General features: G+C 47.9%; 1 protein-coding gene across 4 annotated transcripts in view; it reads right to left on the reverse strand.

The window, feature by feature from the left end:
* Positions 1-18,340, reverse strand: part of CABP1 (calcium binding protein 1) — a 29,064-nt gene extending 10,724 nt beyond the window's left edge. Inside the window, exon 1 of one of the 4 annotated variants that reach the window (XM_069030633.1) lies at positions 18,071-18,340. In XM_069030633.1, coding sequence (XP_068886734.1) covers positions 18,071-18,127 — 57 coding nt within the window. In that variant the 5' untranslated portion in view covers positions 18,128-18,340. Of the gene's footprint in view, positions 1-3,713; positions 3,775-16,899; positions 17,703-18,070 lie in introns of those variants that run through there. The other 3 variants (XM_069030632.1, XM_069030631.1, XM_069030634.1) reach the window with 3 other exon arrangements.
* Between the last annotated feature and the right edge of the window lie 2,129 nt (positions 18,341-20,469).

Raw genomic sequence — 20,469 nt, forward strand, 5'->3', positions numbered from 1 at the left:
TTGCCTTTTTGTACACAGTCTTCTTACACCAATCTGCTCATGTATAATGTCATGTGAATATTAAGCATCAAAACAAAAATAACTCAAAAAGCAAGCCATGGGGAAAGAAAATGATGAAGCAGTAAAGCATTTTCATTGCAGTCATGGATGAGAAAGGAATCTGTTTCTGATTAGTTCTGACACATAGGATACTTGTCCTTAAACTGAAAGATAAGCATCCATCCACAAATGGCATATTACTAACTCAGCTAAATGTCAAGGCATCTGTGCTGAACTACACAGCTTTGTGACATCAGTGCAATGTATTTTCAAAATTATCAGCTTTATTTCCTGACACATTTTTCAGTTTAATATACCAAATAATATGAATCACTTTAATAGCCCACATTGGTTCTGTGTTTAATTCCAGTGAAGCCACGTGAAGGATGCAAAGCCCCACGGCCCCAAATGTTTGTTTTCTGACACTTCCAGTCAATAGTTTATTACCAAGCTATACAGTAGTACCTCATAATAGTCATCCCAGTATTTTTCTGTCTCGATAGAGGTTGCCAGTTTGACAAAACAATTGCCAAGAGCCACTGAGGATTGTGACCAGTCAAACTGCTGCAGTGCCAAAACACCATGGTGAATAGTTCAGTGGGGCTCCCTGCCCTGCCCTGCCCCTGCAGGCAGGATTTATGGCATTCAATGTTCCCTCTGCCAGGAGTCTCACAAGTTCTCCTGCAAATATCCACTCAAGTTCCCTTTGCCATGTTCCTTCTATATCCCAGAAGAGTGGGGAAGGGAGCTGTGATATTCGTACGGGGCAAAGAAACATCAGCCACCTATTACACGGGAAACAGCAGTGTGCATGACAAAGAAAATGCAAGCATAGGACTGGGGAGATCAGGCTTTCCCAGTCCCTTCCCTGCCCCTGCAGGCAGGATTTATGGCATTCAATGTTCCCTCTGCCAGGAGTCTCACAAGTTCTCCTGCAAATATCCACTCAAGTTCCCTTTGCAATGTTCCTTCTATATCCCAGAAGAGTGGGGAAGGGAGCTGTGATATTCGTACGGGGCAAAGAAACATCAGCCACCTATTACACGGGAAACAGCAGTGCGCATGACAAAGAAAATGCAAGCATAGGACTGGGGAGATCAGGCTTTCCCAGTCCCTTCCCTGAGCGAAGGACCACTAACCTTCCTGGCCAAGTCCAGCCCTTGGCTGTGTCAGACCAGCAGATTATGGAGTGGGAAGAGACCTGGTTGATCTAGAGAGATGGCCAAAGTGGAGAGGTAAAGTGAGGGACTTTTAATTTCTGCATAGCAGAAGCACACCAGGATTCACTTCATTTTCCTGCCTGAGTGTCAGAGGGACTTTGCAGAACAGCAAGCCAAGAGGGGCCTCCATCCCAACTGCAGTATCTCTTGGAGGGAAAAGCAGCCAGAATGGCTTCCACAATCACTGGGGGGACACTGTGACAATAGGAAACTGAAGCTACCAACAACAGACATGGAGTCAAAGCCTGAACAAGCAAGGTACCCTGGTGTCAGCCAGACTCAGACCAAGTCAGCTGGTGCCCGGAAGTGAATCCCAAATTTTGGGTTGACATCATGTACTCAAGAGTTCAGACTGTCACCCAAGAGCAGCTTCCACACACGCTGTCTGCAGTCCCTCCTCTTTAACATTTCAGCAAAATGAGTTTGCTCAAGGTAAAATCTGAGAAAAACAACTGGGATCATATAACAACCAAGTGAACTTGTGCAATGTTAAGACTGATCTGCAAAGTCTCCACTATAATCACGTGTGTTGCGACCAAAAGAATGGCAGAGCACCAGGACCTGTCAGGATGAGTGTGCGAGGCCTTATTTCATAGCTCACTAGAGTGATGTCTGAGAAATTCTCTAATTCAGCTTTGCAACTTTTTCTCTTCAGTCCTGACATCCCAGGTCTTTTAACTAGGCACAAAGTGAGTTATTCAAAGCAGCTTTTAGGAAAGAAAGCATAAATTACCTAAAAGACTGAGGACACAGAATTTACAGGTTTTTAAATTCATTTTGATTCAAGCAGCTGGCTACATGTCAGACTTTGATTGCAATCCCCTTGCACAGCTGCAGCCAACTCCTTTTATTCCAAGTTGGAGGCGAGCTACAAGAAACCAAGTTGGTTTTTTGTATGTGCAACATTTGGGTGAACCTCAGTTACTTCTACATCTCCCTGCAGGTCACCCTGACCTAGGGACTGGTCTTAGCACTGCCTAACTGCTTGGGGATAAATTCCCTCATCAAGTATCCCAGCTCCCCCACAGCAGCACTGTGCCATTACCAGATTTGTTTACAGCAGCGAAAATAACAAGCAAATTGTGTTTCTACACAGAAGAGGCCAACATCCAACCAAAAGAAGCACTCTGTGATGGAGATCCTCTCCCAGACAGCTCCCTCCCAGAGGAGCTTTTCCAGGCAGCAAGGTCTCCTGGATGGAGCATCTTGATGGCAGTGGCATTTCACTGTTGTCAAGGTCTCCACAGAGACAGCATCTCATTGCAATACTTTGGATGATCAGCATAACTTTATCATTTATGGAGAGTGAAATGCATAGTTTTTTGCTGAGCTATTAGATTTGCAGCAATGCCAAGTGAGAACCATGTGGCTGACAGGTACACAGTGCTGTAAGATTTTCCTCAGTCAAACAGGAAATGTTTCTGGGGCATGTCATTCCCATTTCAACCCAGTCCATAACAGCAGAATTATTCCTGAATCTAATTTGTCCCAGGACCACTGTAAAACCTCAGCACAGAGCAGACTTTGGGCTGAAACCTAACAGATACACGTGGCAGCTCACAGATAAAGTCCAGCTGGGCCCAAGCATGGCCATGGTGACGTGCAACATGATGCACGAACACACAGCCAGGGCCCAGTGTATCCACTCAAAACCAGACACATGGACAAACACAGCAGAGAGAAAAACATGCTTCTGTACCCAAATACATACCAACAAAACTAGTTGTGTGCATATGCAAGGATGGAGAGACATAAAAACATGTGCATGTCTACACACAGACTTCTGTGAGGACATGCACTAGCAGGTGAGCACACACCCAGCACCATGCAAGCAAAGGTATGTGTGTGATACACAGAAATTCCCCATTTCTGCACTCACAGCAAACCTGCTCAGTTGCTTGAGATGCCTATGTAGAGACGTAAAGAGGTAAGGACACACATGTATCCTTATCAGATGGAGCGATAAGTGTGCATACTCTTCTACAGCAATGGCAACATGAACAGACACATGACCCTTCACACCTACGTGGATATATGTCCCTACACCCTTGACACATGTGAATACTCATGTAGGTAACTCTCAACTGAAGCATGTGCACATGCACAAACTCACACATACACACGCACATCAACATGCCCTGGCAGGAGTGTGCCAGCCCACTGTGCACATCAATAAGCACATAGTTGCACATACCCAGAGGAGAGCTGTACACACACATTGAGCAGGACACAAGCCTACACACACATTCATTTACACACATTATGGCTCTCAGCATCCTGGCCTCTACTGGCTGCACTTTTGTGTGCAGCTCTTACAGAAAAAGTCTGATGAAGAGAGCTGAACCCTTCATACTCATCTCTGTGTTTCTCCCACCTCCCATTCTCATCTGCCCACAATGTCACCCATCCACAGAAGCTGGAAATGCACAGCGCACTTTGATTCAGGGAACATACCTTTTTAGAGAGGTTTCTCAGTGGAGACTTCACACAGTTGCCCATAATATGTTGAGGCTGCCTTTCCGGCGGACTTGGTTATAAAGGAACTGAAGCAATTGATCCCATTAAAGGTATTCCTTGGGAGCAAAGCAAGAAAGGCAGCACCAGGCAAATCCAAACAGCTACTGGCTGCTGGGGCTTTCCCTCTTCAGGGAGCTTTTTCTCTCTCTGCCTCTCTCTCTCCGTATTTTACTTTATGTTCACTTGAAGAGATGAAGCAGGAAGGAGAGGGAGGGGAGAGAAACAGACAGAAAGAGAAGGAGAGAGAGGGAGAGAGAGAGAGTGAGTGAGAAGGGGGGAGAGAGGGAGGCGGGTGTATAATCTACATCAGATTAATGTTCAAATCCCTCCCACCCCCCTCAATCTGCAGGCAAGATTGTTTCACTCATAGGAGAGAGCTGTTTCAGGGAGAATTAAAACAGAGAGGCAATGCAAGAAGTGATTTCAGTGATGAGTTCAGTGAATCTAGCTAGTTTGGGTCCACACAGCCTCTGAACACTGCATCCCTACCCACCCCCTTTCTAGCTCCTCTCAGCTTTTCAATCACCACAGCGCTAGGCTGGCCAGAAGGCAATCCACTTAGGGGCTTGGAGCAGACCATGGCTCGTTTCAGAGCAGAAATGGACCATTTATCTGGGTGGGACCTGTTTCAGCTTATAAATACCAGCAGACCTAGAAGTGTCTGATTTTTTTCCTGTCACGGTGGAAGCAAGCCTGGAGACAGCAGTCCTAGGACCCTACAACACTCTCAGCCCCAGGACAGTAATATTTAACCACAAGGGAGAGACCTTGAGCCAGTCTTGCAGTAAAGTTTTTCCAGCTTTCTGCAAGTAAAAATCAATTGGCCATTTAACCTGCACAAGTCTGCCAAAGATGGGCTCACACCTGAATCCTAAATCTAAACAGCTCCAGGTTAGATAATGTGAATCAAAGAATTTTGACATCAGATCCATCCATTGCAAGAGCCCAAGTCCTGGAATAAATAAGAGGCACTTGAACCTAGAGCCGGCTCTAAACTTTGGACTTTATGCCTGTAGCATAGAATAGTCTCTGAAAGAAAAGGGGTGAGTCCCCAATATATTTTCTCCTGATCTCAGGCTGAGCATAAGAGCATTTGGTCTGAAAATAAATTTAACTTGCATAAAAAACACATCATCACACTCGGGTAACAGGATCTGAGCAGGATAGTGAATGCACCTTTAGCTATGAAGGCACCACAGCTTCAGCTCCACAGTGATTAGAAGTATGAAGAGCTAACTCCTTCAAATACTGTGGAGACAGGGATGACATTGATCTTCACAGAATCACAGAATAATGAAGTTGGAAGAGACCTTCAAGATCATCGAGTCCAACCCATGCCCTAACACCTCAACTAGACTATGGCACCAAGTGCCATGTCCAGTCTTTTTTTAAACACATCCAGAGATGGTGATTCTACCACCTCCCTGGGCAGACCATTCCAGTACTTTATTATTCTTTCAGTGAAAAACTTTTTCCTAATATCCAACCTGTACTTTCCTTGACGCAGCTTGAGACAGTGTCCTCTTGAATCTTACACCCTGTTATGCAGCAGGCTGGTTGGACACTCAGGTGTTCAGCTGAAAGATTTCACATCTTTGTTTGCAAGTGTGGTTCCAAACAAAAGCTTCTACAAAGACCTACGCCATGGGCTGAGTACTTGCACCACATGCTTTTTGTGACAGAGCCCAGGACTCACTCTCGTGGCAGCTTTAGGGCTGTAGGACAGAGAATGATGAACTGGCAATATCACAACAAAGCGGGATTTCTCCTTCCTCCCTGATGGTGCTGTGGCAAATTAAGTATGATTCTACAGTGACTCAACAGTTGCTTTAGAGTTTAGAGGCATCTTCCACCTAAGGAGATGAGTTTAGCAGTCCAAGTATGACAAAAGTCCACAGCTTCTCCCGTTCCAGTCACAGACAGAAGTGCATGGCCATAGGGGATGGTGTTTCTTGCTCTTCTTTGTACTAACAGCTTCCCAAGAGTGAAAGCAGTGGAACAGCCTCCTCTCAGATTCCCTCAATGACTTCTTCATTGAATGATCTGGGTAGGAGCTGCACAAAGGTCCACAGGCTCTTCAAAACAAGAAGCTGCAGCAGCAGATGCTGGAAGACACTCCTTGTCTCCCCCTTGTACCCAGGGCTGACTGAGAGGGGGACAGGAGGGAAGACCTCCATAGCAGAGCCTACCCACGCTAGGCTGGGAAGCTAAACTCTTCCTGAGTTGGGCCTGTCTCCCACTGTCATGGGAGATGCTGAGGAAAAATACAGTCACTCTCTGGGGACTGTGCCAGCCCTGGGCCTTGCAGTGGGGGACTTTGCAGGAAAATGCTGAAACTCCCAGCTGCTCTCAGGCTTCCCATTTTTAGCCCTATTTCTCCTTCCTCTCTTAAAGCAGCTAATGGGAGGCTGATCTACCCTCCGACAAAGTGCCAGTCATTAATAATGTCCTCTGTCAGCTAGAGCCATTCCCCAGGCTCCTTGTTTATTGACGAAGTGCTTGTCTCCTTGAGCAGAAGCTGCCACACAGCGAGTGAGGCGCCTGGGCTCCTTCCAGAGACAAACGACTTCAATTCCAGAGTAGAGAGGAGAGAGAATTGCCTTTCTGCTGCTAATGAATCTCTCCCTGACAGGAAGCACGGAGGCCAGCCCTGCAATTGAGAAGTGCCCATCTCCCACATTGTCCCAGAGAGAGGGAGGGAAAGAAAGGGAGTCAGACATCTCCTGCCAGAAAAATCCATCATAGTTCCCAGACTGTTGTGGGACAGCTTTGGAATACAGCTGTGGAGTGTGTCTTACTGAGCTTGAAAAGCCTCTCAACAAGATGGTCACCCTCTAAATACTAGCTTGTAGCAGAGCATTCAGAGCCAGCCACTGTGGTACATCACTGTGTTTGCCTACTCTCCAGCTTTTCTTCCCTGCAGTTACAGGCAGTTATAGGAAACGTGCAGGGCAGAGTGAGAGGGCTGAGACCTGCTGCCAGGCTTGGCTGGGAGTTTGCAATCCAGGATGAGAAGAGGGAATGGGAGCCCATTTGCACCAGGTTTGCAGCACATTTACAACCCCTTCGAGTTCTGTAAGAACTCTAGTGGAGCTGCAAGGCCCCAAGAGATGTGATCATAAACAACTTTATCTCCTTATTTACCCTGACTCTCCTAAGAGCAACTGGGCAGGACACCACAATCTAGCAGACAGCCCCTGCTGAGCCCTGAGGAGGAAAATCTCTCTACAGTGGGATCTTGTACCCATCACCACCACCGGCAGCTTAGAGATAGGCAGGAAAGTGGAGTTGGCAGAAAGGTCATTAGAAGATTAGGTTAGAAGGAACATATTTTCTCCCTTCCTCCAACTGAGGCTGCTGTAAGAGAACAGGATGGTGAGAATAAGTGTGTCAGAAACATTTCTGTGTAGGTGCTGATCTGTGGGTATGCCTATATCTGGGGTAGTCAGTATGCATGTGGGAGGGCTGCACATGCATGTATACTGGTTTTCCCACACTGTTCTTTGTGGCAACCACACTGTTCTTTTAAGGTCTGTGTCTCTGTTGTAAGCGTTCTAAAAATCTGTAGGAACTTTGTGAAATGCGAGTCTTGATGCTGTTCATGCACCCTCCCTTTCTCCTGAGGTCCAAGGTGGAGAGCAAAAACCTCAGGAGACGTAGCTTGGCACAGAGCAAGGTCTCAGCTCACGGGAAAGAAGCATTTGGCACACTGACTGGCCTGAGCACAGGGGAGGGAGAAGGCTGGGTGACTTGGCATTAAACAAGGAATGATCTAGGTGGTTTAATATGTCTGGATACTTTAAAAAGCAGCAGTGTTGTGCTTTGGGCTAGCACCTTTAGCAGAAATGCTCATTTCATAGGAAAATGTTGGAACCCATCAAAGCTAATCGCTTGGCAGCTGCTGGAAACTTTATCCAATGGCAGCAAATATCCAACAGACACAACAGAAAGACCAAAATCAATCCAAAACATGTGATTGCTTATCAAACTGTAGCTTTGCTTGGCAAAAATTTTCAGTGGAAGTACGGATTTGTACAGGGACTGTTCAGATGCTAGGCCTGTTTCAGTGCACAGTCCTTCACATGCTGGAACATTACATCATTGTTCTCAACACAACATAAAGACTGCAATGTTAGTAGGTAGTGGGGAGTGTATAGTAAAGCAGGGAAAACTCTTTCCTAGCATCTTTTCACTGAAGTCCATAGTTCTACTAAGAGCCCGTTAATTGCTTCAAACATTTAGTATTTTAAAATACACCATCTTACTTGATTTATCCTAACAAGGCAGGAATTTTTGTTGTACTTTTTCCTATCCCAGAGTGGAGAGTGCATATATAGATTAGTAGCTTTCAAATCTGCTTCCAATAACCCTTTATCTGGTGCCTATAGATCTATATTTTAAAGGAAACAGATCGTTCTATAAGAAACTATCTTGTTTGCTGAATGACCTCAGATGAGCCTAAGCATTTGGATTAGGTAACATCCTCCTGTTGCCAGCGCTGTCAAGGGCCTCATTTTGAAGCTCCCAACCACTGGAACAGGCACTGGCACTCCAAACTTCTGCAACTGATTTCCCTTTCTTCTTCTGCATCAGCTCCCAAGTGCTTTTGCTGCACATTGAGTTGTGTCTTCTAACCTCAAATGAACCTTGGATAGTTCCATATGCCAGTCAGACAAGGACATGTCCATCTCAAGGGGAGGCACCAGCAGGTATTGATGGATGCAGTCCAGATTCTCATCTAGGGAGAGGAATATTTCTGCAGAGAGTTTGGGAACTTTCTTTGCTGTCAACTGTTCATGAAGAAAGTGTTGCTGACTCATGCTCTGAATAATATTCTCCTCCATTAGAGCAACTGGATCATAATCAATCACAAACAATAGAATGTTTATTAAAAAGACCAAGGATATTTTCTATCCCTCTCAAGGTAACACAGCCTGGACTGCCTGTCAACTTCTTTTTAGAACAGCTCTGGCTGTAAATAGCTGGCTTCATTTTGCATTAGATGAAAATAGATGGGAATGTGCCTTCTCTTGACACCTTCCCTGCAGATCTGATCCAAGTATTTTGCATTAGCCCAACTTCCAAGTTCCTACGCAGGAGGTGTGTTGGCCAGAGCACAATGTACTGTGGATATTTGCTGATGATGATTCTAAAGATCAATGGGCTACAAAAAGACAAGTACAAACTTGACTGCTCAGAAGCTGCTGAGAGGATTTGTCATGTATATGGGGCACAGACATTGTTTAAAATAAACCTTATGTGATCCCTTCTCTTTGCTCCAGAATATGAGAGTTTTGTGCCACTCTGTCCAACTGTGACTACTGCAAAAGCAACTAATTCTGCCTGGCTCCCTATCTCTTTGGAAATAAGAGGGACAGGGGGTCACTGTTTGGCTGGCACACTAAGGTGCTACTGAAAACAGGGCTGATCATCAGATGAGCAGAGACCTGGAAACCAATATCAACCAAATACTCCGAACCAACCCTGCAGCATTACATGAGCTTTGCCACCATAAAACAGAGATCTGCCTCACTTCTAATTTGAGTAAGGATCTGATGGCACCTTTAAAAGGGCCAAACTGTGTATCCCAGGTCTCTGGCTATATCTCAATACAGCTGGTCCCAAAGTATCTAAACCCTTTGTGTCTTATTTCAGCAGAATACAGTAGGGTTGCTGGTGTTTTTTCTACTTCCTGCCTTCAGCTGTTGTGACATGATGCTTCACAATGTTACACAGTTGCCTGTGTCCTTCCAAGAGCAGAGAATGTATTTTTTTTCTGCGTGGGATGAAACAATGCTGTGTATTCTTTCCAAAGATGGTTGCAAGATGCAAAGTACTCTAGGGAAGGAATGGGTGGAAGAAATATTAGAACATTGCTCATGTCTTCATTCATGGATAGTATTGAGTTCATGGTCTTATGCTGGTGCAGAAAGCTACTAAAAATCTAAATATGACCATAGCTAGGACAGTTCTTTCTCTTTATTTTTAAGTGGGGCATTTGATAGAAATTTGAGGATTACTCAGGTTCATGGGCTCTGCTGCTGCTCTCTAAGGTGACAGGAATGTCAGAGGATTATTGAAAGGGAGCCCAAAGTTAGCTAGGCATCTTTTACTGAATGCACACCATATAGCTGCTTGTTATTGGAAATCAATACCACTCATGGACTCATCAGGGAAAAACAGTTACTGAAGCTGGAATGCCACAAAGTACCACAGCTAATTCAGATGACAACCTGCAGCCTAGCCACTACATCTAAAGCTAAACTTCCCTGAGATTGTGTTGAAACCCAGGATTGCATGAAACAAAAATCAAGGTGGTAAAGCTTAACAAAATGGACAGTGGACTTCTATAAATGATGATTAATTTATAACTGAAAGCTTTTTTTTTCTCGCCAAAGATAAGCTGAATCTAACCAGAAGGTTTGTGTATTTCAGTGCATTAGATCATACTGCTGTATATTTCATGAATAGAATATTCAATGAATGTTCTTTTAGTTTGGTTTTATTTTGATGTCTTTCTATAGCCTTTTAAAGCAGATTTGTTTAAAAAGTAAACCACTGACAAAGATTAATGTTTGCTGGCAGACCCACTGCAGGCAGGAGCCTTATCCATTGCCCCTTAGTGATTCTGCATGTCTGGCTCACATCCCTCAAGCTCTTCACGAGCAATAAACATGATAAACTTTTCTCCAAGATGAGCAAGGAGGGAACTGAGTGGATATGCTCAAGTGGAACAATGTTTCTCTGTGTCTGAGTTTGTTACATATAAAAACATGAGACGTACCTTGGAAGGTGTGGCGGGTGTCAGCAGGCAGGTGTGTACGCAAACGCCGACCGATGTTTTAAGCACAGGAATGCATAAGCGTGTACAGAGGTGGTTGTGTAGCCACACAGAAGATTTAGCAGACGCTGCACGAGCAGGCTGTGTATACATAGACAAGACATGTATATGAAGGCTTTTTACGTCAATCTACATGCATGGACATGGGCTGTGGCAACTCATGCAGGGATGGAAGCGCAGAGGCTGTACGGGCCCCACGCAGGTACCCGGACTCCTGTGAATACGCAGCTGGGAGCGGGTCTCGACTACATCACGGCAACAGCGGGGCTCTCCCCGGGTCTGACACACTCACTGGGCGGCCCAGGGACAGGGCATGCCCTGGGAGCCCAGAGCGCGGCGCGTTCGTGCCAAGGCGGCTCCGCCGGGCGCGGAAGGGCCCCGGGACGGGGCGGCCGGGCCGCGCGGGGGCGCGCCGGGGCCACCGGAGCCCGGGCCGGGGCCGCCGCCGCCCCGCTGTCCTGGAGCCCCGCGGCGAAGTGCGAGGGGGACAGGCCGCCACGGGGCAGCGCCGTTCCCGGGGAGTCCCAGCGGGACGGGCAGCAGCGGGGGGAATACTGCCGTCCGTGGGAGTGTCCCCTGCGGCCACGGGGACTGCCTTCCCTCTTCGCCCGCGCCCTTTAGGGACTCTTTTGGGGCCAGTACAAGCCTTCAGAGGTGCCATAAATCACGTAGGAAAAGTCGGTGCAGGATACGGCATTTCTCCAGGCTTTTTCTGCCTCCTAATCTGTGCACCCATGCTCCGTACTCCAAGCAAGCCAAGACTGTGCCACGGGACCAGCATCACTTCGGCGGTCAGTCATGCTAAGCCAGAAGTCTATTCACCCCAAATTACTGTGCCGATTTAACAGTGTTAATGAGCAGTTTAGTTAGAGACTGTCTCAGTTTGTCACGAACCCTGACATGCCACTGCTTCACCTTACAGGCACAACACAGCATGCGAGCACCTGGAAACCCAGACCTTTCACCTTCACCTCGCTACCCCACAGCGTGACACATGAAAGTTTCCATTGCTGGCATCGCTGCTTCAGAGCAGCCCAACAAGCTGCAGCCTCCCTCGCCAATACACAGGGCCAGCTGAAAACTTCCATTACTGAGCCAGGAGCCACTCTTCCCTGGCAGAGCTGACCAGGGCTTCCTCGTTCTCCATGGGTGGAGCTCCAAAAATGGTCCTGATGCAGTGGCTGCTCTTGGGCAAAACTCCCATTAGAATCAGCTGAAGCCAAAGACATTGGAGGGAGCAAAGTCATCTGGCAGATGAGAAGATCAGAAAGGTGAGAGGCTTTTTTTCCTTTACAAGGCACCTTTTCCCTACACACTCTTGGCTAGTGAGAAGAAAATGTTCTTGACACATACTTTCCACACAGGCAGCCTGGGGACACCTCCTGCCCCAAAATGGGGCCACTCCTGTCATCCCAGTTTGCTGTAAGGTCCATTAAAACCTGTTACGAAGAGCTAAAGCTCAAGAATAAAGGAGGATGGAGCAGGACAAGAAAAGGAAAATTTTACAAGAAATGCAGAAACATTCCTTTCCTATTTCAATGGTAATGTGGATGGGAACATTAAAGTAGGAATGGAAGATGGTGCAGGAGATGCTTTAAACTCCCTGCACAAATAGAAATACAAAAGCTCCTTTGGCCACAGTGCTAACAGCAGAACCCTGTAAATATTTCATGATTTTCTACGGCAATTGTTTGACCCCTTTGATCCCCATGCTACCAGAGGCAATTGACAGAAAACTGTTGGGGAATCACTTAACTGAAAAATTTAACAGTCAGGCAGGGTGTGAAAGCTAAATGGCTCTGAAAACGTTCAGGTGTCACATGGCAGGATCACTTACAAATTAATATTGCATAGCAAATGCCCGGAAAAAGCTCTTCTTGAAGGTGCCAGCTAGGCCAGTGCTGAAGCACAGGAGGAATGAAGCGAGGAGAACCAGCAGTTCCCTGTGCTGCAGTCCCCATATAGAGTTGTGGTGAGCCAGGTGCCAAGCAGCTGCTGCACTGTAGGCACTGCAGCCGCCACATCACTGCTGCCCCAGGAATGCCACAAAACTTGCACTGCGGTCCTGCTGCCACTGCACTGCTGTCCCGGTCCCTGTGCTGCTGTTGCTACTGTTGTCACTTAATAAACTGCGTCTTGCTGTCGGGCTGCCACCCCACCACCACCCCAGCTGCCAAGGGGTCACCACTCCTGTTGCTGAACTGTGATCTGTAGCCACACTAGAGACACTACAGGACCCTCATACTCTTCTGCTCTGTAGGGGTAGTAAGCATGCTCCCTTATGCTTCACAACACTCTTTTGCCACTTGGCCACTCCAACACTATCCTATCAGGCCAAAATTATATGAAATATCCTCCTCACTCTCCCTTTTTCTTTCCACGTTCCCACTTTGCTCCATTATTACACACATCCCTTGCCAACTACACCTGTGAGTCACAGCACTGCTCTCACACTGCACTGAGTTCCTGCCACTGCAGGGCCACTTTAAAACACTGCTGTCCCACTGTCCCACACCAAACCAGCCCATACTCACACTGCACTGTCACCAAGTAAGTCTGTGGCGTTGTCCTCATGCTAACTCACAGCCGTGCTTCCAAAACTGCGGCATGGTGGTAATACTTCATTTGCTGCCTTCTGCTACAGCAGGATAGTGCCGTCAGATCAGCACAGCCCTTTGCAAATATCACACCAGAAGCGACCACTGCTGTATAGAATGGGTCTTGTTTGGAATATTGTATTACTACATCAGTAGACCGCTAAACTCTTCTGTCAGGCTAGAACACTCCACAATTATCACACCCGGGCACTGCCAAACTCCTACCACATGGCACCAGTATCACATCTCTGCTCTGCCCCAGGATTGCTTTACCACACCACTGCATTGTCAGTGCTGTGTTCTCCAGGCACTCAGAGCTGCATGCACTGCATCCTAACCCTGTATAAACTCCACAGCAGAGTGCTCTTCTGCAACTGCTGCACCGAGCCAGTGCAAACATGTCATTAGGCTAAGATGACATCCTGGCTTATACTTAATGCATCATTACACTACCCTACTTTTGTTAATTAATGTACCACTCAATTATAAAATGGTAAAATAACCTAAAAGAGTATTACTGCTTAATGGTATTAGAACATCACTGCACCAATATAGCATAAGCCTAATTAATAAAATATCACTGCATCCTGTATCCTGGCAGTATCTTAGCATTCTTCTGGAGCACACACCCACAGTGCACTATATTGCTGTGCTGGTTATATAAACACAGTGCTTCTTCCTTCACTCCGTCTTTTTTTGTGCACAGCTACAAATCTGTCTCCCTCAGACACAACCCTCTAGTCCTGAACTGCTCCTTTTTGCTGTTACTGCAGTAATGACATCCTCCATGGAGTCATCCCTGCAATATTTTCTGTGTATCTGATTGTACCACTGTAGTGTCTGCATCTGCGACCACATCACTGCACCACCATGGAACAGGGTGATGACGTTCCACATCTGTAGAGCTGGGACAAGATATACTGGTGCTGCTGGACCACAGTGCTCTGCTGCTGAGGATATGCATCACTGTGCTCCTCTCCTATGTACAGCAAAATTACTGTTTTAACTGTTTCACAGTGGGCTGTGTGGGCTAGAAAGAAGTTCTCATATTAAATGAATTATCTGCTGAGCTGTTGCTGTCTTCTAATCACAATATGGAGCAGACTGGTGTTACAGCATCTGCAGCCTCAGACTGCAACCCTGGACTTGCCTGCACCTATGACCCTGCGACAGCCCACGCTGCAGCCTGGGCTCTTGCAGGTGTAAGTCCTTGCCTGTCTCAAACCTTTTTACACAATGCTGGGCATTTTTACACAATGCTGGGCATTTATTTCTTCATTCACAGAAACAAAATTTGTATCATTCTGTGCCATGACAGAATTTCCAAACATCTTACCCCTGAGCTTTTATTCATCACAGGATTTTGATATCATTACAAAATAAAAGCTTCATGTATCTCTTTCTGTAACCAGCTCTTTGTGTATCCTAAATTATAGCTCCCCATCTTGCCCCTGTACAGGGGGATCTATTACAGCCCGCTCCTAAAAGTCAGTCCTAAAATCTCCACTAAATTTTCCTTCTGTTATAGTTACTTCAAAGAAAGCATGTGAGAGATGAATATGGAGAGAAAAAGGAATAAATAACACTACGCTCTAAAAGAAAGATGCTGGTGTGTGTGTGCATAAGCACTGGTGCAATGTACTCAGTGAAAAAGTGAAAACTAGAATTGTATCTCTCTCATTTCTGTAAAGGGCATTGTTCAACACCACAGATAAATTTTGCTTCATTTGCAGCTTTCAGAAGTGTCTTTTGACACTGGAATGTGAGCAGCAGAGCAGATAAAATAAAGATGCTGTTCAGGTAAGGACTGAGTTCAAAACCATGGGGTTTCCATGAGTGGGAGATGGGGCATGGATTTGTTTGTATTTCTGACGCTTTGGGGACATACAGCTCCATAGACTTAACATCTCTTCTCGGATACATCTTCACTGCCCTCAGAACTATAGCGTAAGTCAGAGCCAAGACCATGGATTTCAAAGCCTGCTGCTTGAATATTGCTTTTTGTAACCTGGCTGAGCATCTGTCTCTGACCAGGCTCTTCCTTATTGTTACAGCAAAATTTTAATCTAGACTTTGGGTGCACCATTGGCACAGGGAAGATAAGACTCGTTTTGAGTTAAACGTAACCATAACAGTCCTAAACAGCAGACTGTCAGTGAGGATGGAAAACTGTTGTGCTTTGGAGAGAACAGATGTGCTTTGATTTTTATCTGGAGAAGTCAAGATGAACAGAGGTAGACAACACTCCCATATTAAATGGGTATATTGGGTGTATCACCCAATTACAAAAATTTTTCTAATTCTCTCCATAATCTCAGTCTGAATGGGCTCCTTGCAAAGCCTCCCAAACATGCATTAAAAAAAAAAAAGGAAAAAATTTAGAAAAGAAAAGAAAAGAAAAGAAAAGAAAAGAAAAGAAAAGAAAAGAAAAGAAAAGAAAAGAAAAGAAAAGAAAAGAGAAAAGAGAAAAGAAAAGAGAAAAGAAAAGAGAAAAGAAAAGAGAAAAGAAGAGAAAAGAAAAGAGAAAAGAAAAGAGAAAAGAAAAGAGAAAAGAAAAGAGAAAAGAAAAAAGAAAAGAGAAAAGAAAAGAGAAAAGAAAAGAGAAAAGAAAAGAGAAGAGAAAAGAGAAGAGAAAAGAAAAGAGAAAAGAAAAGAGAAAAGAAAAGAGAAAAGAAAAGAGAAAAGAAAAGAGAAAAGAAAAGAGAAAAGAAAAGAGAAAAGAAAAGAAAAGAGAAAAGAAAAGAAAAGAGAAAAGAAAAGAAAAAGACTCAACAATAAACCCCAGAAATCATAATTCTGGTTTAATCAATCATTTCCAGGGCTGGAACTTAGCCACACAGGCTACTGGCTTATATCTATAATTGTGCTTCTGGAAGATTGCAGTTACATTAATCTTCCCAGAGATTACATTTTCCAGTAACATCCCTAGATGTCTCTAAAAGAAAATTTCAATTTAGTCTCCCTCTGCCTTTTCATTTTTAGAGGGTAACCCTGTTGGGTAATTTCACTACCAAAAGCAGCTAAAAGTGACAGCTTTGTACCGAAAGAGCTTGCAAACACCAAAAGCATCTGTTCCATTCTAACATATTGACTGGGAAAGCTTCGGAACTGGGTCAGGATTTTTTTTTGTCGTCCTCCCCACTACCTTCTCCTGACAGCTTCTGCCATCAGAAATGATTCATATGCTGATTGTACAGAAATGTACCATAAGGAGATGTAAACAAATACAGCAAAGCAAGGCGGGGAGCCAGAGAGATTGAATCTAATAAGTAAATAGCTTTTAAAAATCCGCTTCTCTGACTCTCACCCTCAGCAGGCAGAGTCACAACTTCCCCCGGCGACAGGGAAAGCACCGGCACTTCACCCGTCAGCACCACCGAGAGCACCCTCCGCAGCGCCCGGCGGGGCCGACGGGCGCCGGGGGCTCTGACCCGCGCCCCGTCCCCGGCGCGGAGCCCTCCTCGGGGCTGACCCCGCAGCGCCCCGGCCGTGCCGCAGCGCCGGGAGAAGTTCGGCAGGGGCGGCCAGGAAGCAGTGCATTTACAGCTGCGGGCTGTGCCCGGGGGCGCGGGGGGCTCCGGAGCGACGAGCCGGAGGTCCGTGAGCCGCAGGAGGAGGAGGCACGGAGGGAAGGAGGGTGGAAAGAGAGGGAGGGGTGGGTGGCGAGGGGCGCTTTGCCCCTTACCTGGCCAAAGACCGAGCTGAGCATGGGGTGCAGCTGCTGGATGAGGGGATCCGCTTCCACTGACCGATCGCTGCCGCAGGACTTGGTGGAGCACCTGCTGCTGGATTTGGACAGAGGTGAAGCGCCTTCCGAGAGCTTCAGAGACTCTCTGCTGGACCTCTGCCTGTGACTGAAGAAAAAGTCCTCCTCTGCCTCCTCCCCATCCCTGTCTGAGAGGTGATGCTGGTCCTGGGGGTGACCGTGGCTGGCGTGCGGCGGGAGGTGGTGGTGCTGCCTGGATGTCCGCACGGGTTCCTTGCCGCTGCCTCTCCTTGGACCTCCTTCCGCCGGCTCGGGCTGGCTCTCCCCCCGTCCATGTGACAGCTTCCCTGCGCCCCGCGCTCCGTCCTCCCGGGCGCCCGGGTGGCAGAGCGGCCTGCGGGCACTAGGCTCCCCGGGGAGCTGCTCCTGGCTCAGCTCCCTCCCCATCTGCCCGCCTTGTCCTTTACCGTCCCGGACGCGGCTGCCGCGGGGCTGGGGTTGGCCGCCCGCCACCCGCCGGCTCCCTGCCGCCTTCAGCAGCGAAGTGCGGGACTCGCTCTTCGCCATGGAGGAGCCGCTCATAGCGGGGCCGCTAGAGCCGCATCCCCGGCCGGGCGGAGCGCTGCCGCTGCGGGCAGGGCTGCGGCGCGCCGCTCACGGCATGTCCTGCAGAGACCCGCTTAAATCCCGCACCGCGGCCCATGTGACAGCGCAGACAAAGGCCGCGGCAGGGGCGCTCCGGCGGGGGCTGGCGGGCACCGTCTCCCCCTCCGGGGCTCCCCCCCCCGCGCCGCCGCCGCCTCTCCAGGTGAGCCGGGGCCTCCCCTCGCCGGGGGCCAGCTCGGGCCGGGGCGCGCCGCAGGCGAAGCGGCCGCCGCCGAGGGGTGCGGGAGGCGGCGGGCGGCGCTCCCGCAGCGCGGCGGGCGGGCAGGGCCCGGCGGCCCCGGGCACGGCGGTGTGGGCCGCCGGGCCGGGGCGGGCGGGAGCCGCGGGAGCATCGCCCCCGGCGGCGCGGACGGCGAGGTTGGCGGCGGCGTTCCGGGGGCGACGGTGGGGGAGGCCTGGCTCCCGAGGCTCCCAGGAAAGGAGCTGAGTGCCTCCAAGAGCAGAGCCGGGAAGGCGAGCACCCCTGCCCCGCGGGGTGACCCACCTGCCCACACGTGTGCCCCTCGGAGAGTTCCTCCGCGCCGCAATCGGGATCCAGCATGCTGTGGGAGTCGTGGCCCACCTGAGTACTCCGCCTGTGTGCTCAGCCTACCGACACTGGCCCCATAGGTCAGCACCTATAGGTCTGATCGCTATAACAGAGAGGATTCAAAGTCTTGATCCAGATTTCACAGAGTTCAGGATAGGAGGCTGGGCTGCTGCATGCCTGACATAGCTCACAGAAATTTTGATGCAGCCTATGAAATGGATGTAGAAGTTTTGCTAGGGGACGCCATGAAAGGATATAAAAATGAAGAAGTTTGTACCTAAAAAGGTGATTACTTCTTTGTAATCAAACATAGGTAATTAAGTGGCAACAGGTGATTCAATAACGATGTTCTGTTTAAAAACAGAAAGAGATAATGGCATCAAAGCAGACATATGTTTCCAGTGGGGAAAGGTCCCAGTTGCTTCTTGCTCATCCTCAGACACTGATTGTGCCTCACCGCCAGACTTGGATACCTCAGCAGTTTATCTACCCAGAAAGATGAAAGTGTGATTATCACATAATAAGCTTACTCATGCTCACTCTGCTCTTGCTGGCGGCACATGCACAGCAGTTACTATGTGATGACAGTCTTCTCTGCAACAATCCAAGTGCAACTTCTCTGCAGCCTGGGGTCCCATTGCAGCCTGTGCCCCCACCTCTACAGATACATGTGCTGGTCATGGAAAGAGGAAAAGAGGAAGATGCTGCAGTCCCCATTCTGTGTGCTCCATCTCCTCAGCTGTGCTATTAGCACCAGATGCATAGCAGCCATGTGCAATTCCTGGAGAAGGTGCCCTCCATCCATCCTCAGGATGGCAGAGAGCAGAAGAGGCTAGCCTCTCTGCCCCTCTCCCACTTAGGACTCTTGGCAGCAGCTGTTGTGGTGGCTAAATGGGCTGTTGAAGGGGTTCATGGCAAGAACGTTTGTCAAGCACTAACTTTCCACTCAAACCTGCAGCATCATTTCAGCTCCTAATTATAGCCAAGCTACCTTTTGGGGTTTTGTTGTGGGCTGTTTTTTATTTCAGAACAGGCTGTTCCTGTTTGTTATCAGCAGTGCAGAATCACTAGTCATGGCTGGATGAACAGGAGTCCTGGCTTTCCCTACTGCATCTGCATTGCTGGAGCCATGGCTGCTACAGGGGTCGTTCTGCCAGGAATCTCAGAGGTAGCAGGAGGCTGAAATGAACATTTCTCAATAGCTCCATGTCTTGGGAAGTTAATTCCATCAGGATGTAACATTGCTTCTAGAGAAGCTGCCATTTTTGGAGTTACAGCTGGTGCTGCTGAGGCATTGTTGTGAGAAAGTCCCACAGATAAGATTCCTCTTTAGTCTGACTAACACTGCCCTCACCCTCCTTGGGGTCTTTTGAGCTATTCCTGAGGATTGTAGTGCCATTTCCGTCTACAGGTAGGTTGTAGCTCCTTGCCTCAATCAACTGAGCATTGCAGAATTTGGAGCATATGCCTCATTAGTGAGAAGGGACTCCCTAGTGCAGGTGTGATTCATCACTTTGGAGAGCATGTCAGGGATCAGGGCATGAAACAGCTTGAGTAACAGAGGCAATAACAATGCAGGCAGGGGCCATGTTACAGAACTGAGTAACGAAACAGCAGCAACAGCTGAAAAAACTGTAATGGGACAGAGTGAGGGCACAAAGCAGAAACCTGGCTGTCCACAACACCTGTATCTGAGTTTCAGCTGGGAACAAACCCCAGCTGTTGAGAGAATCTGGAGTGCATCCTCCCACAAATTCCTTTTGGAGGTTCTTCATGTATCTCTTTTTCTAGACAAATTAATCTTGGGATCCCAGTGGCTGCATAGCATCCACAGCATACTAAAGAGCTAGTTATTCTGGAGCCAAATGCCAGGGAACAACAGTGCCCTGCTGCACGAGAAGCACATTAATTCCAGCATGGCTGAGCAGCGAGATGTGCGGGGACATCTCTCCAGAGATAGCGTGGCTCCTCTTCCATCTGGCAGCACAAAAGAGGACAGGCCTGAATCCTCAAGACATGAAGATTATATTATGTAACATGCACGCTGCCTGCTTCCCAAGACAGAGCTAAGCTAAACTATCTGTGTGATTCAGCCCAAGGCCAAGTCAGAGAGGAGCTGCGCTTCCCTCCCGAACCTGGGGGATTCTGGAGCAAGTGAGTAGCCTGAGGCTGGTGGGGGAAGGTAGGTCCAATTCCAGAATGCAATGACAAACAGCACTGCCTGCAAGTGTAAAATCATGTTTTTCTGTAAGAGTGCTTATCATAAAGCATGCCCGTGAGCAAATGCACAAGCATTTTTGGGGGAAGGGTTTGGTCAATCCTTTTTGACTTCACTTGTGCATAGAGAAAATTTT

The sequence above is a fragment of the Aphelocoma coerulescens genome, chromosome 15 (assembly GCF_041296385.1).
Source record: "Aphelocoma coerulescens isolate FSJ_1873_10779 chromosome 15, UR_Acoe_1.0, whole genome shotgun sequence".
Lineage (NCBI taxonomy): Eukaryota > Metazoa > Chordata > Aves > Passeriformes > Corvidae > Aphelocoma > Aphelocoma coerulescens.